Genomic DNA, 15058 nt, shown 5'->3' on the forward strand with positions numbered 1-15058 from the left:
AAGATTTGATGTTCTCACAGTGTCCAAGAATGTGTTTTACGAACAACAATACACTCAGAAATTCATTAAGACCGTGAATGCAGTTATGCAACAACATCAGGGCATGGTTGTTGAAGAGCTCATGATCAAATTTGAGTTTGACTGCAGGATACTAGATCATATAAATTCATGGGTTGCTTTTGCTGTATCATCGCGGATGAAGAGCCTTGCCCTTGATATAGCACCAACCGATTACTTCGGTCATACTGATCAGTACAGATTTCCGCTCGAGCTTTTAGACAATGGAAGCATATTTCAGCTTCGTCATCTAAAACTTAGCTTTGCATCATTTGAACTGCCCCCTCAATTCAGCGGTTTTCCAAATCTGAGAACACTTGACTTGTACTTGTTACGTGTCAGCCGGAAGGATCTTCAAGATATGCTGTCAAATTGCATTAATCTTGAGTGGTTTAGTATGTTTAGATGTCACCTGAATGATGAGCTGACAGTAGCTTGTCCATTGTCAAAGTTATTATACTTCCGTGTTGTGCACTGCAGGATAACAAAGATAGTACTCAATGCGGCAAAACTCAAAACTTTCATTTTCTATGGGCGTCTGTATCCTGTTGACCTCGGGGATGCTCCAAACTTGAAACACACATTTCTTGATTTCTATACCCCAGTGACTCTTGAACATGCTTTGACTATACTTCCTAAAGTGCTTCCAAGTGTTCAGGATCTGACATTGCGTGCTTCACTCAAGGTTTGTTGTCTCACACTTCACTTTAATATGCAAGTTGGTTTTTCTGGTCTCTCTCTCTCTCTCTCTCTCTCTCTCTCTCGCAATGACCATTTATATTATGTACTTTTCAGATGCCCTTGTTGATGGAGACCTCTTGCAAGTTTTCCCACTTAAAATGTTTAGATTTGTGGTTGATTTTAGATGACAAAGAAGTTGACAATATTCTGTCTTTGGCCTCACTTTTGAGGGCTGCTCCTTTCGTTGAAACGTTAGGGATGAATGTGAGCATAGTACTCCTATCTCCTACAACGACCTTCACTTTGCTATAAATAGATTGACTCGTTAACCATGAATTATGCCTATGCTTACCATGTTTTCTCCCTCAAACTTTTGCAGTTTCGTGTTTTTGGTGTCCCACATCATGTCTCAGAGCCTATTAAAAGCATTACCAGGTGTCCACATAATCATCTAAAGAACCTGCATATTACAGGATTTTCTGGAACAACAACACAACTTGAATTTCTAGTGCATGTTGTTGAAAGTGCCCATGCCCTGGAGATTTTGACGATTAATGGACCTAACATAGCTCGCCGAGATGATAAATGGTTAATAAGATTCCGTTCCCTAGTTCAAGAATTGGAGAGGAAATATCTTCATGAAATAATTTCACCAAATGTGAAGCTCTCAATTTTCCCCCGGAATTATTGAATGCTGGAAGGACAGAAACACATGAGTTTTCTGGAAGAAATCGACGCCGCCATATTATATTATGCAACTCATCAATGAGGAGGCCAAGATTTGGGTCAACATGGGGCCAAAACACTGGAGTCTTCTTTTGGTTTACAGGAATTTGGTATGAATTATGTAGGAAAATATCCCTTGAATCTCTTTGATTTGTAGGGATGATTTCCTATTCCTATGTAGGATAGAAAACGACCCTTCACATTTCGAAGAAAAAAAATATTAGTCTAGATTCAGTTGAAAATATCTCATCTTATACATATGATGACATCTATTTTCCTATAGAAATTGAGATATGTGTCATTTCACTTCCTATGATTTTCATACTTATGATATTCCTATCCTATGATCTGAGTTAAAGAAGTCCAGAGTAATTTGATGGCGCGGGAATAAAGACTTTGTTGTATTCCAAACTGTTGTTGCAATGCACCTTCTTTTCCGAGCATTAACCTTGTAAAGTTTCTTCTTAATAAATGGATGAGACAAATCTTTTACCTCCGTTAAAAAAAACTCAACATGTGTGTATAACTTTTTGGTTGTAAATTATGTCCAACAGTTCGTCCTCGATGCCTTTTCTTCTTTCCATCGTCGGGTGTGTATGCAATTATATTATTTGCAAAACATTATATTGTATTTGTACAGCTCCGACAAGCCGTGTGGATGCTTAAAAACTGGGAGACAAACATTCTATTATATCGAGCAGAAGCACGATCCAAATCCAAGAAAACGTAAATCAGGGACACAAGTTGACTGCTATATCATTAGTCAATGTGTACACATAGGATAAGAATGAACTGCCGACTACTGTGTCATCCTCCATGGGCACGGGCTAGCGTATCATTGTTCGTGTTCCATGAACATGAGTGTCTCACACAGAAGGTATTACTTACAAATTCATCAAGAAATGAAATGAAAAAACAGTTAACAGTAAGAATAGGGATCTGTTCATCTCCTCGATGCTAATCAAGACTAACGGGATCTTCGGATTCTCCAGTTAATAAAAAAAGAAAAGAAGTCCATCCTTTCCTCCTCCCTAGCCCTGACCGACCTCCAGTGGGGACCGGATCGGACCGAGGCTATGAAATACCACTCTCCGTGACCTAGAACTGCCTCCGTGCCGTAGGCTAGCGTAGCGCCACCGCGGACGCCTCAACCCCAGCCCCCAAACTCATCTGCCGCGTCGCCGCCCATCGCCGTTCCGTTCTGCCGTCGCGCCGCTGCTGTCTCAACAGCGCCCCCAATCTTTGCCGTCGGTAGAGTTAATTGCAAGAAAGTACCATACTTGAGGCAGTTGTAACGAATCAGTACCATTATTCAGATTTTTTGCAAGTCAGTACCACGTTTGAGGCTAATCGTTGCAAAACGGGCTAAGCGCAGTATAATGCTGTATTGACGTTGTATCTAACCACGCGGCCCCACCTGTCAGGTGACACGTGGCATATTTTTTTTTTACAGATAAGACTCCGCATTGCACTTAATGACGCAAATGCCACCGCGAAGTTTAAAAAAAGGAAATTGCGCGCGGCGGGATCTTCGGATTCTCCAGATAATAAAAAAAGAAAAGAAGTCCATCCTTTCCTCCTCCCTAGCCCTGACTGACCTCCAGTGGGGACCGGATCGGACCGAGGCTCTGAAATACCACTCTCCGTGACCTAGAGCTGCATCCGTGCCGTAGGCTAGCGTAGCGCCACCGCGGACGCCTCAACCCCAGCCCCCAAACTCATCTGCCGCGTTCTCCCCGCGATCTCCCCGTTTCGACGAAGAGGCCCTGCCACTACGCTAGTCCATGTTGCCTGTTGTTATGGTATAGTAAGCTAATATATTATGTGACCTTTAAATAAATAAAAATCATGCTTGCGCTGATTCGAACCTGCGCCTGCGAGGAAAGAAACAGCGCGCCAGCCACTACACTAGAGAGACGCTCGCGTTACAATAGTGGCATTCTTACATTTATCTAGTCTGGACACGTCCTGGCCTTTTTTTCATTTTTTATTATGTTTTTTTGTTTCGCATTTCTTTTTTATATAGGTTTAGTATGCAATATTTTTGTAAATACAAACTAAACATTATTATATAAATACACACTGAACATTCTTGTATAATGTATGATGAACAATTTTGTTATACACACTGAACATAAATATACGATGAACTTTTAAGAAAATGCATAAATTCCTTTTTTTGTACGTGTTTTTTTGTTTCTGATTTCTTTTATCTTTTTCAGATCTTTGGTATTCTTCGGATTTTCATGTTTTCAATATTTTTTACAGTTTTTATATAGGTTTAGTATGCAAAAAAGGTTGTAAATACACACTGAACATTATTCTATAAAAATACATTGAACATTATTGTATAACATACAATGAAAAAAAATTATATACGTTGAACATTTTTTTAATATACAATGAACTTTCTAAAATTTATAAATTACATTTTTCGTATACGATGTAATTTTTTATCAATATACGATACACACACTATGTACGGCGCGCGCTATTTATCTTTTTTGTTACCGTATGAAAAAGAGAACGAAGCACAGTATAAAATATTTTGCGCGTGCTACGTAAACAGGGAAACGCTGGCGGCGCACCGGTAGTGACCGCGAAACGCTGCTTTTTTCGTTCGTTTTATTTATTTAATCGTTTAGTAGTATATAAGCACTTAGTATGTTAACCGGACAACTGACTGGGCCTAGCGTAGTGGCAGGGCCTCTCCGATGAAACTGGGAGAGCGCGGTTCGAATCCCCGGCTACGCGTTATTTATTTTTGTAAGTGCGCGGGAGCATTTGCGTGATTAAGTGCAATGCGGGGGGCTTATCTGCAAAAACAATATGCCACCTGTCCTGGTCAGATACAGCGTCAGTTCGCATTAGCCCGTTTTGCAACGATTAGCCTCAAACATGGTAGTGACTTGCAAAAAATCTGAATAATGGTACTGATTCGTTACAACTGCCTCAAGTGTGGTACTTAATTAACTCCCGTCGGTAAGTTTTTTGTCACCCAGTGATGAGCTAACCCCCACTGAATCCCACGAATTCAGTCTTGTGTGCCCTGCACCCTCTCGCCCTCACAAACACCCAACCCCAAATCATAGGTACTGTTGTAGTAAAATTTAACAAAACTGACCTTTCGTTTTATAGTTTTGCAAAATCATAGGTACTGTTGTAGTTTTATCTGGTTATGAGGGATAGTAGAATAGTACAACAACACTCTGTTCTGCAGTTCACATGTGTTCTTCTGGCCTTCCATGTTCGTTTCCTCGATCTGTTCATACTTAACCTGGCATTATTTGTGTGCAGAATCAAAATGGGCAGCGATCTAACACACACGAGAAAAAGACTGAGGCGTTACTACCACGGACCAGTCATTAAGAAAACGAGAGCAAAGGTTCAGTTTGCAGACCTTCCCGATGATCTGCTGTCTACGATTCTATCAAAATTGCCACTGAAGGAAGCTGCAAGAACCGTCATTCTGTCAAGTAAATGGAACGACGTGTGGAGAGTTTGCCCCAAACTGAGATTTGATGGCTTCACAGTGTGCAGTGACAGCGTGTTTGGGGGAGAACAGTACACTCAGAAATTCATTGACAATGTTAATGCAGTCATGCAGAAGCATCAGTGCATGGTCGTTGAAGAGCTCGTGATCAAATTTGGGTTTGACAGCAGGGTACTGGGTCATATCAACACGTGGGTTGCTTTTGCCGTTTCATCACGGATGGAGAGCCTTGCCCTTGATTTAGTGCCAGCCAACTCCCCGGGCCGTACTGATCAGTACAGATTACCGGTTGAGCTGTTGGACGATGGAAGCATATTTCGGCTTCGTCATCTTCAACTTAGCTTCGCAAGTCTTGAACTACCCCCTCAATTCAGTGGTTTCCCTAATCTGAGAACACTTGATTTGCACTTGCTACAAGTCACTCGAAATGATCTTCAAGATATGCTGTCAAATTGCATCAATCTTGAGTGGTTCAGTATGGTTAGATGCCATTTGAATGATGAACTGACGGTAGCACGTCCGTTGTCAAACCTGAGATACCTGCGTGTTGCACACTGCAAGATAACCAGGATAGTACTCCATGCAGTGGAACTCAAAACTTTCTTGTTCTATGGGCGTCTGTATCCTATTGACCTTGGGCATACTCCCAAACTGAAGCATACATTTCTTAATATCTATTCCCTGTTAACTGTTGAGCATGCTTTGACTGTGCTTCCCAAAGTGCTTCCAAGTGTTCAAGATCTGACATTGCATGCTCATTTTACACTTAAGGTCTGTTGTTTCACACTTATATTTTATCACATTTCTCCCCCTCTTATTTTTGACCATTCACTACCTATTTTTCAGACGCCTTTGTTGATGGAAAATCCATGCAAATTTTCCCAGTTGAAATATTTACATTTGAAGCTGTCAATTGGTCATAGGGAAGCTGGGAACATTCTATCTTGGGCCTCTTTTCTGAGGGCTGCTCCTTCTGTTGAAAAGTTAGAAATGCATGTGAGTATACTCCTATCTCGTAGCCTTCTCTTTGCACAACTTGATCGATTATCGAACCATGAATTGTGCCTCTGCTTGAGCATATTTCCTCTGTCAAACTTTTGCAGTTTAGTGTTTTGACATTCGCACATTGTGTCTCGGAGCCTATCAAGAGCCTTCCACGGTGTCCACATAGTTATCTGAAGAACCTGTGTATTACAGGATTTTCTGGAACAACAGGACAACTTGAATTTCTGGTGCATGTTGTTGAAAATGCCCCTGCTCTGAAGATATTGACGATTAAAGGAGCTGACTCGAGTGGCCGTGATCTCGATAATGAAGGGAAAAGAAGATTTACTTTGAAGTTTCGCGAATTGGAGAGGAAATACCTTCATGGGATAATTTCACCAAATGTGGAGCTCCGTATTATTTAAGTGTGCCAGACATGTAGCTGCTCTTGTACAAGCAATGGGCTGCTGTTCCATTTGCCCACTTTATTTTGACTTGAAGTTAAGGTACTTGTATGCATATAAACGTATATTCCAAAGGAAAACATCCACTTTACCAACTGATCTATTTTTACACTCCAATTTTCTTGGCCCAAATCATTTCCCAACTTAATATTTGTTGTCCACTTAACTGATTAACCCCTAAACCAGGATTTGCGCTGTCATGTCTGCGATTTCCCAACAAAACTAAACCAGGATTTGTGCTGTCATGTCTGGGATTTCCTGACAAAACTCATGAGGCGGACATATTAATAATCTTGGCCTTGTACGTTTTTTAGATCCTCCTCTGTCGGTAAGCCGCTCCGAGGCTTCGACCTGCAAGAAGCAGAGATGTTTCCCATGATGGCGACGGAATGGCAGATGCAACGTCGTTGCTGATGACTGGTGAAACTTCTTGCTGATTGCAGTGTGCAGATCTGTCCAGGTGAGTCAACTCTTTCGTCTATCATTCTCTGGCTGAGTTACCATTTAGTTTCCACTTGATTTCTTTCTTGGCTTGTGCGCATGTACGTGGTTACGGCTTTTGATTTTTGTCCGGCTTTCAAGTACTAGTTAGGAAGCGCGCTGTCCGCACATTACCTGTTAGGACATATATATTATAAGCCTGTTCGGTTCCTCTCCACTCCCTCGACTACGCTCCTGGAGCGGACCTGTCTGCAGCTTATTTTCCTGGAGCGGGTAAAACGGAGCTCCACAGCTCTGCGGAGTCAGAAATATTGGAGCGGAGTGGAGAGAATCCGAACAGGGCCTATATATACCACATTTAAACATTTACTTTGCTCTAACACACAAGAAAAATGGTCATAGCAGCCTACTTATAACAAATTGTTCTAAGTGAAGTGTAAACATAGAACTGCACAGATGATAAGAAAGAACAGGTACAGTACTTTCAGCAAGTCGTATGCACATGATTGCCAAATGTGTACTGACTACTGTATCCTTCATTGCTAAACCAGGAAGCCGCTCGATCCTGGCAAACACAACGAACACAGCACAATAAAATCAACAAGTGAAAGGAACACATCGTGTGTCAAGCACTTTATTACCTGAGCTCGTAATTCGACAGAAGACTTGAACGTCTACATAAAACCAGCTTACATAAGGAGGAAATGACACACATCATGCCTTGAACACTTTATTGCATAAACTCGCCATTTGATACAAGACCATTTATTATCCACTTTTCAGATGCCCTTGTTGATGGAAACCACTTGCAAGTTTTTCCACTTAAAATGTTCAGATTTGTGGTTGATTTTAGATCATAAAGAAGCTGGCAACATTCTGTCTTTGGCCTCTTTTTTTTGTGGGCTGCTCCATCTGTTGAAAAGTTATAAATGCATGTGAGTATACTCCTATCTCCTAGCCTTCTCTTTTGCTACAAGTCGATCGACTAACGAACCATGAATTATGCCTCTGCTTATCATGCTTTCTCTGTCAAACTTTTGCAGTTTGCTGTTTTTGATTTCGCACATTGTGTCTCGAAGCCTATCAAGAGCCCTCACGGTGTGCACGTCGTTATCTGAACAACCTGCATATTACAGGATTTTCAGGAACAACAGGACAACTTGAATTTCTGGTGCACGTTGTTGAAAATGCCCCTGCCCTGAAGATCTTGACGATCAAAGGGGCTGACTTGACTGGTTGTGATCTCAATCAAGAAGGGAAAGGCAATTATTTTTTCAGTTTCGAGAATTGGATAATTTCACCAAATGTTGAGCTGCGTATTATTTAACTGTATGCCAGACATGTAGCGGCTCTTGTACATGCAACGGGTTGCTGTTTTGTAATTTCCCTCCCTTTTTGATTGGAACACAAGGTACTTGTCTGCATGTAAACATATAGTATCTTCTGGGTCCTCATATTTAGTAGTATGATTGAGAGAAAGTCACCTCTCATTCCTGTGGACTGTTATCTCACAGAGCTTGAGCTTAAATGCTTCAGCTGGGAATTATTTAGATGTATAAGAAATTATTGCGTTCTGATGATAATTTTGCACACGAAGTGAAGTATGTGCTCCCCCGAATTGAGCAGATGATGATTTCATGAACTGAAAATTTAAAGTATATTTACTGAATCCTGAACTACAACTGAATTTCCGTTTCTCGAGCATATTGAACAGAAAATTCCAACAAAATTTCAGCACCAAAGAATTAAGAAAACTAGAAACAGGCTCTGTTCGTGCTGATGTTTAGACCACATTAACAGCGTAAATCACTCGTGTGGTAACCATGGGCAATGTAAAAGACTCTTCAGCCGCTGGAGGCGTTCGGTGGCCTTGTCAATTTCTTTCATCAGCCAGGTTGCCTGATCTACTTTAGTGGAGAGGATCAGTGGATCATCAAGGGGAACCTGATTGTGGAGAAGAATTTGGTTGATTTCCATAGCATCAGCGAGGGACATCCCAACCCAGATGCCCACGGCAATTGCGTCATTGTCGGAGGCGGCGATGACCGCCGAGAGCGCTTCCTCCGGGGTGCTGACGATTAGCACGTAAGGCGAAGAAGCCGAAAGCAGAGAGGCGGCGGAGGCGGCGTCGGCCCATGTCTGGACAGCGGAAGTGGAGGATGTATTGGAACTATTAGCACTTTCCTGATTAGACTAATCCACAAGTATACAGCAAACATGGCACAAAAAGTATGCATCTCATAGCTATACCTAAACATACTAGCACGTACAGAACATAGAAGCGAAAGCGAACCATCTATGAGCAGCACAAATACGGCTAGTATAAGTACGAGTAAACGAGAGATAAACATATCATACCCTCAAGTGTACCATGAAAGTTTATCTTCGATGACAAAAACATTCAGATTTTTTTGAATGTTTTTTTTATTTACTGTTCGCCGGGTACATATTAGCCTCAGCTCAGACGTGAATTGCCATCTTTGGGCATCCTCCCTACTATCTTTTCGTGTGATAGATTTTGCTTATAAAATTCAAGAATGCTAATTTCCAGTCGGCAGGAAATCTACAACAAATCCGCACGACCTACGAGCCGTCGGATATTCATCGCACGCACGCATGTCTCTCTGCGACTCCCGATTCAGGATTCGATCCTTGTACTTTTTACAAGGTAACCTGCTAACCAACCACCTCGCCTACGTTCCTTTCTCGTAAAAATTAAAGCAAATAGGCTTTTTAACCTGTCTCCTTTTCTATGTTTGCACAAAAGTGAATGCAATATCCGATCTTTTTCGCACTTGAGTAGATTATTTTACCAACTCGTCTCGAGGTGATGACACCATGGTAATTTTGGCGGGGGAGGTTGATGAAATATATCGTTGGTAATTTTTGTGTGTGTATAGCATGGTAACTCACAAATCACATACTGATAACTTATGTACTCGGTACTGATTACTTTGGCGATCGGGAGGGAGGCGTTGATGAAATATCCCGAGTCACTTTTGTGTGAATATCATGATAACTCACACATCACATACCTGATAAACTTATGCACCTCGATCCTGGTAACTTTGAGGGAAGTGGTGTTGATGAAATATCCCCAGTTACTCTGATGTGAACAATATGGTAACTCAGACATCAGAGACCCGATAACTTATGCACCCCGGTCCTGTTAACTTTGGCGAGAAGGGGTGCTGAAATATACCCTCGATAATTTACGCACCGCAAACATGATAACTTTTCCCTCCGCCGGAGGGAGGGGTTTTGATGAAATATACCCTCGATAACTTTTGTGTAAACATGATGATAGTTTACGCATCACTGTCCTGATAATTTCTATGCAAATAACATGATAACTCATACATCGTAGACATGATAAATTATGTACCCAGTCCTGATAAATTTGTCGGCGGGGGTAGGGGTGGGGGGAGTCGTTGAAACATACCATGGTAACTTCTATGCAAATAACATGATAAATCACACATCGTAAACATGATAAATTATGTATCCAGTCCTGGTAACTTTGTCGGTGGGGATAGGGGTGGGAGGAGTTGCTGAACCATACCACGATAGCTCTTATGCAAATAACATGATAACTCACATATCGCAGACTTCATAACTTATGTACCTGATCTTGGTAAATATGGCGAGTGTGGCGAGAGGGGGGGGGGGGTGATGCCCCGCTAATTTCTGTGTAAATAACATGGTAATTGAAACATACAAAATTGATAACTCCCATACAAACGCCACTGTAACTTTTGACCTGAAACTTTTTTGTTGAAAAACATACATCCAATAATTTCTGTGTAAATAACATGATGATGTATCATCACGGATTTGATAACTAATATCTTACGTTTAAACACCATGGTGTCTTTCATCCAAGGGAAAAAAGTTTTTGAAACATTTCACTGGTAATTTCTATGTTAAATTACCATACTTCCCCATGCTTTTAACTTTCTCGTACTGTAGTTACCAGCCTTATCATGGTATAGTTATCATGTTGCTCAGACCATAGTTATCACGCTGGTCATTGCCAAAGTTACCAAGCCAAACTTTATTTTTTCTTCTGATATGGCAGAAATAAGAAAGGTTCAAATAACATTGTCATTCTAGAATAAACAACAACAAAAGGTGGCTTAGTTGGTTATTAGGCTCGATAGGTATTACATAGACCTGGGTTTGAATCCTCTTTCAAGCACTTTTATTTTCTTTTCATATTATGTAGCGAAAAATCAGAAAAAACCACTAGCAATTTACTGCGGTGAAAAATAAAAAAAAACACTAGCAATTTACTACGGTTTTTGAGAGAAGGAAAAAAATCAGTGAAAACGAGCGTGGGAAACTCGTCGTGTGGATGTGTCGCTAACGACCAGTCTGGTCGTTAGCACAGTCTTATAAAATTTGATGCAAATTTCTACATTGTAAAAAAAAATCCATTCAAAATTCACGTGAACATTTTACCATGTATAATTGCCTCAAACTTTCATAATACAGGTCACAGGAGGTATGGCATCAGCCGGATTACTCTTGGCAGTACACATATCAGCAACAAAACTGAAATACAAAATTTGCCCCCTAAAAGTTCTTTGAGAGAATGAAATGACATCACCAAGAAGAAGAGAAAGAAAAGAATCAAAGAACAGATCGTCACCATTTACACCGCAATCCCTCGTCTCTATGCACCGGAGTTCGTCTGGAGTCCCTGCTCAGATCACGCCCGGGGGGCTCTCCGGCCGTTTGGCGGCGCTGGTGACCCAGCAGTCGCCCTTGCGCAGCGGGCTGTCCGCGTGCACGGCCGACTTGACGTGCCACTTGCCCTGCGCGGCCGCCGGCTCGTCGTCCCCGGCGCCGCTCACCTTGCCCGCCGGCTCCGGCTCGCAGACCGTGAACACGAAGGGCCCCATGGGCACGTCGTCGTCGAGCGCGAGCAGCGGCTCGAGGGCGTCCACGACGTCGCGCATCCGGGGCCGCGCCTTGGGCACGCTCTGCAGGCACGAGTGCGCCACGGCCGCGGCCCCGCGCGCCGCCCGCGTGGAGTACTGCGACTCCATGCCGGGGTCCATGACGCGGTGCAGCCGGTCGTCGGCGCGGCGCAGGTAGGGCCGCGCCCAGTCGACGAGGTTCTGCTCCCGGCCGCGCCGCCGCTTGTCGACGGAGCGCCGGCCCGTGAGCAGCTCCAGCAGCACCACCCCGAAGCTGTAGACGTCGCTCTTGGCCGTGAGGTGGCCCGTGAGGATGTACTCCGGCGCCGCGTAGCCGTGCGTGCCCATCACCCGCGTCGTCACGTGCGTGTCGTCCCCCTTGGGCCCCTCCTTGGCCAGCCCGAAGTCCGACAGCTTCGCCGCGTAGTCCTGCAAACCCAGACCATCAAAACCAAGGTCAGCAAATTATACAACCTGAACTTCTTTTACTCGAACTGAATTTCACTCTGAACTTCTTTTTCTTGAACTGGATTACACTCTGAACTTTGAGCAGAGATGATGGTGAGACCGAGACGATTATCTTAAGGAAATCTACTGTGTATGTGCACATTGGACCTCAATAATGCCGCTGGTATGGGCGTACCGTCTGCGCATTATAATAGTGGTTGGGATGTACACGTACTGTACCAGCTGGGGGCTAAAGAACTGTACGGGCTTCTGACCAACCAGACAAATTGGTTCAGACTTGTGCAACAGCCGGCATCTAGAATCAACAATAACCATAATAAACAAAGGGAAATTTGCGGCTGGCTAATTTTGTCGGGCGTTGCTGATGCAAAATCTGAATTTTCGCACGAGCGTGTTGGCTTCTCTGAATTGTAAACTGAGCGAGGCCTTGACCCGGAACGGTCGGACGCTGCGTGCGGCCTGCGAGGTAGGCTCGCTGGCGTGGCGAGCAGACCAGCGATCATAGCAAAATAAATTCAGACAACTTGCAAGGTCGACGGCGACCTGCTACTCTGCTCTGGCCCACTCGGTCGACAAGATTGAATTCTGGCGCAGGTGTGGTCTGGTCTAGCACAGTGGTGGTACAGGCTTGGATTGGATCGGGAGATCGGATCGAGCGGGTGGGTGGATGAAGAGGAGGAATGGAGCTCACCGAGTCGAGCAGGATGTTGGAGGCCTTGAAGTCGCGGTAGATGACGGGGGTGTCGGCCTCGTGCAGGAAGGCCAGCCCCTTGGCCGCGCCCACGGCGATCTTGAGCCGCGTCGACCATGGCAGCGGCGCCAGCGGATCTGCAACGGCCAGTCGATCAATCAGCAACCCAGTCGATCGATCGTCGAACAAGAAATAAGAAAAATTGTTGATGAATTTTGAGCGCTTACTGTTGAAGAGGTGGTTCTCGAGGCTGCCCCGGGGCATGTACTCGTAGACGAGCATGCGGTGGTCGTCCTGGTTGCAGAACCCCAGCAGCTTCACCAGGTGCGGGTGGCTCAGCATCCCCAGATACACCACCTCCGCCTGATGGATCAGTCACGCCACACATGAACATGATTAGATTAGGAGAACGAACGAGCTGCGGTTGGCGACTGATTGAAAATCTTGCGGCGGAGGATCAATCGGGACGTACCAGCCACTCGCGGTGGCCCTGGACGCCGTCGCTGTCGAGGTCGAGGTACTTGACGGCGACCTGCTGCGCGGCGAGGCCGGGGCGGAGGGCGCCGCCGACGCAGCCCTTGTAGACGGGGCCGAAGCCGCCCTCGCCGAGGAAGTTGGCGGTGGAGAAGTTCTTGGTGACGGACTTGAGCTCGTCCAGGGTGAAGGCGTGCAGGGTCGTCGTGGCCAGCGTCCGCGACAGGTCCTCCAGCGACAGCGACCGCAGGTTCATCACCGTGCGCCGCCGCCGCGCCCCCGGCGTCGCCCGCGCCTCTTGCTCCGCCTCCTCGTCGCCGCCGCCGCCCGGGCCGAAGCACGCCAGCAGGCCCTTCCTGAACCCCATGGCTTCCGCTTCTTGCGCTTTGTTGCTCCGCTCTGCTCTGCTCTTCTCTGCTGCTCCGAGGAAGTCGATAGACGGAGGGAGTGGTCTGCGACTTCTGTGGTAGGACAAGACGAAGATGGCGCGCGCGGCGCGCATATAAAGGCCGGAGTGGGCGCTCTGTCCTCTGTGTGTGTGGCTTCCTGGTGGGTGGGGTTGGAGAAGGGTCTCATTAACTTTTTGATTAACTAACAAGCCAAATAGAGCAGGTGGTGTAATTAGTGATTAGAAAGGTGATGCATACGCACGCAGCTTGTTTATTTTTAACACAGTAGAGCAGCTCGTTTATTTTAACACAATAGAGACGCAGACGTTCGTACATATGAATTTTAAGAGACTGAGCGGACATATTATTCTCATATTGACGAAGCTGCCACAGACGCCCTCATAGTGGAGGAAATGAAATGTAACCTCTTATTGAACGAATATCGCTGGAAGGCCTGAAATAAATTCAGAAAAATACAAAGGTTCTTTGTGGTGGAACCAACCCACTAAAGTTCAAATTCTAGTCTTAGCATGGTGGTCGCATTTTTTTAGATGCAGATAGCTTGGTTAGTTAGTTAGTTAATTAGTGTGGCCAAAAGCAGCTTCACACCAATAATGAATAGAGGACGAAAGCAAAGCAAAGCAAAACAAAAGCATCAAGGTATGAAAGGGGGTGGCCTAGCTAAAGCCTTGGTGAACGGTGATGCATCATCATCCATGGATGATGGCGACTTCCCTTTCTAATCAACGGTGACCCACCAACCATCCATTCCAACTTTCTTTCTCCACGCAGGGGATGGGATGGGATAGCATAGCAGGAGTGGTCGTCGTTTGTGCTTATCATTAGGAGGAGTTGGTTAACCGTTCCTTACATAGTTTTAATTCTGTCTTTTTCGTGCGTGTTCTTTAGATAGATATATAGGGGGATGAGGACAAGCACACGATCTTGCGACTCCCAGCACGATCGGTTCGTTCGATGCTTCCTTCGGTGGCGGTATGAAATTGCAGGCCTCTCCTGCTCCGGTTAGCTGACCTCTCCTTCTTTTTCGTGTCAACAATGGCGCGCCTGCAGTTTTTTCGTCACAGCGTTTGGCTGTGCTCGTTTGTCATACTATTTATATTGTTAGATTCGCTGTTCAGTTGGACAGTTGATGTCCAAGAAGAAAAGCAGCCGGTTCTAAAATCTTACAAGTGCTTTACGTGCAGAACAATCCGTTTCTGTTTTGCACGAGCAAGTGACCTAACCCTTTAAAAACACTTCGATTCACA

General features: G+C 44.6%; 2 protein-coding genes across 2 annotated transcripts; one reads left to right on the plus strand and one right to left on the minus strand.

Annotated features, from left to right (window-relative positions):
* The first annotated feature begins 4741 nt into the window (after positions 1 to 4741).
* Positions 4742 to 6366, plus strand: LOC125518521 (putative F-box/FBD/LRR-repeat protein At3g49030). Its single transcript, XM_048683341.1, has 3 exons — positions 4742 to 5728; positions 5843 to 5953; positions 6061 to 6366. The coding sequence occupies exons 1-3, from the start codon at positions 4769 to 4771 to the stop codon at positions 6364 to 6366; spliced, it is 1377 nt and encodes a 458-aa protein (XP_048539298.1). The 5' UTR covers positions 4742 to 4768.
* Positions 6367 to 11289: 4923 nt separating this feature from the next.
* LOC125520393 (serine/threonine-protein kinase RIPK-like) lies at positions 11290 to 13886 on the minus strand. The gene is made up of 4 exons (XM_048685314.1): positions 13400 to 13886; positions 13155 to 13290; positions 12928 to 13064; positions 11290 to 12197 (listed from the first exon to the last, which is right to left on the minus strand). Exons 1-4 carry the CDS (start codon positions 13766 to 13768, stop codon positions 11553 to 11555), a joined length of 1287 nt encoding a protein of 428 aa, XP_048541271.1. The 5' UTR covers positions 13769 to 13886; the 3' UTR covers positions 11290 to 11552.
* Positions 13887 to 15058: the final 1172 nt, after the last annotated feature.

The sequence above is a fragment of the Triticum urartu genome, chromosome 7 (assembly GCF_003073215.2).
Source record: "Triticum urartu cultivar G1812 chromosome 7, Tu2.1, whole genome shotgun sequence".
Classification (NCBI taxonomy): Eukaryota; Viridiplantae; Streptophyta; class Magnoliopsida; order Poales; family Poaceae; genus Triticum; species Triticum urartu.

Bases quoted from the DNA above. Each gene is read 5' to 3' on its own strand.
- LOC125518521 (XM_048683341.1), top strand. From the start codon at position 4,769: ATGGGCAGCGATCTAACACACACGAGAAAAAGACTGAGGCGTTACTAC. The intron at 5,729-5,842 runs GTCTGTTGTTTC...AAATTTTCCCAG, and splicing joins ATGCTCATTTTACACTTAAG to TTGAAATATTTACATTTGAA. The intron at 5,954-6,060 runs GTGAGTATACTC...AAACTTTTGCAG, and splicing joins TTGAAAAGTTAGAAATGCAT to TTTAGTGTTTTGACATTCGC.
- LOC125520393 (XM_048685314.1), bottom strand. From the start codon at position 13,768: ATGGGGTTCAGGAAGGGCCTGCTGGCGTGCTTCGGCCCGGGCGGCGGC. The intron at 13,291-13,399 runs GTACGTCCCGAT...CTGATCCATCAG, and splicing joins AGGGCCACCGCGAGTGGCTG to GCGGAGGTGGTGTATCTGGG. The intron at 13,065-13,154 runs GTAAGCGCTCAA...TGGCCGTTGCAG, and splicing joins CGAGAACCACCTCTTCAACA to ATCCGCTGGCGCCGCTGCCA.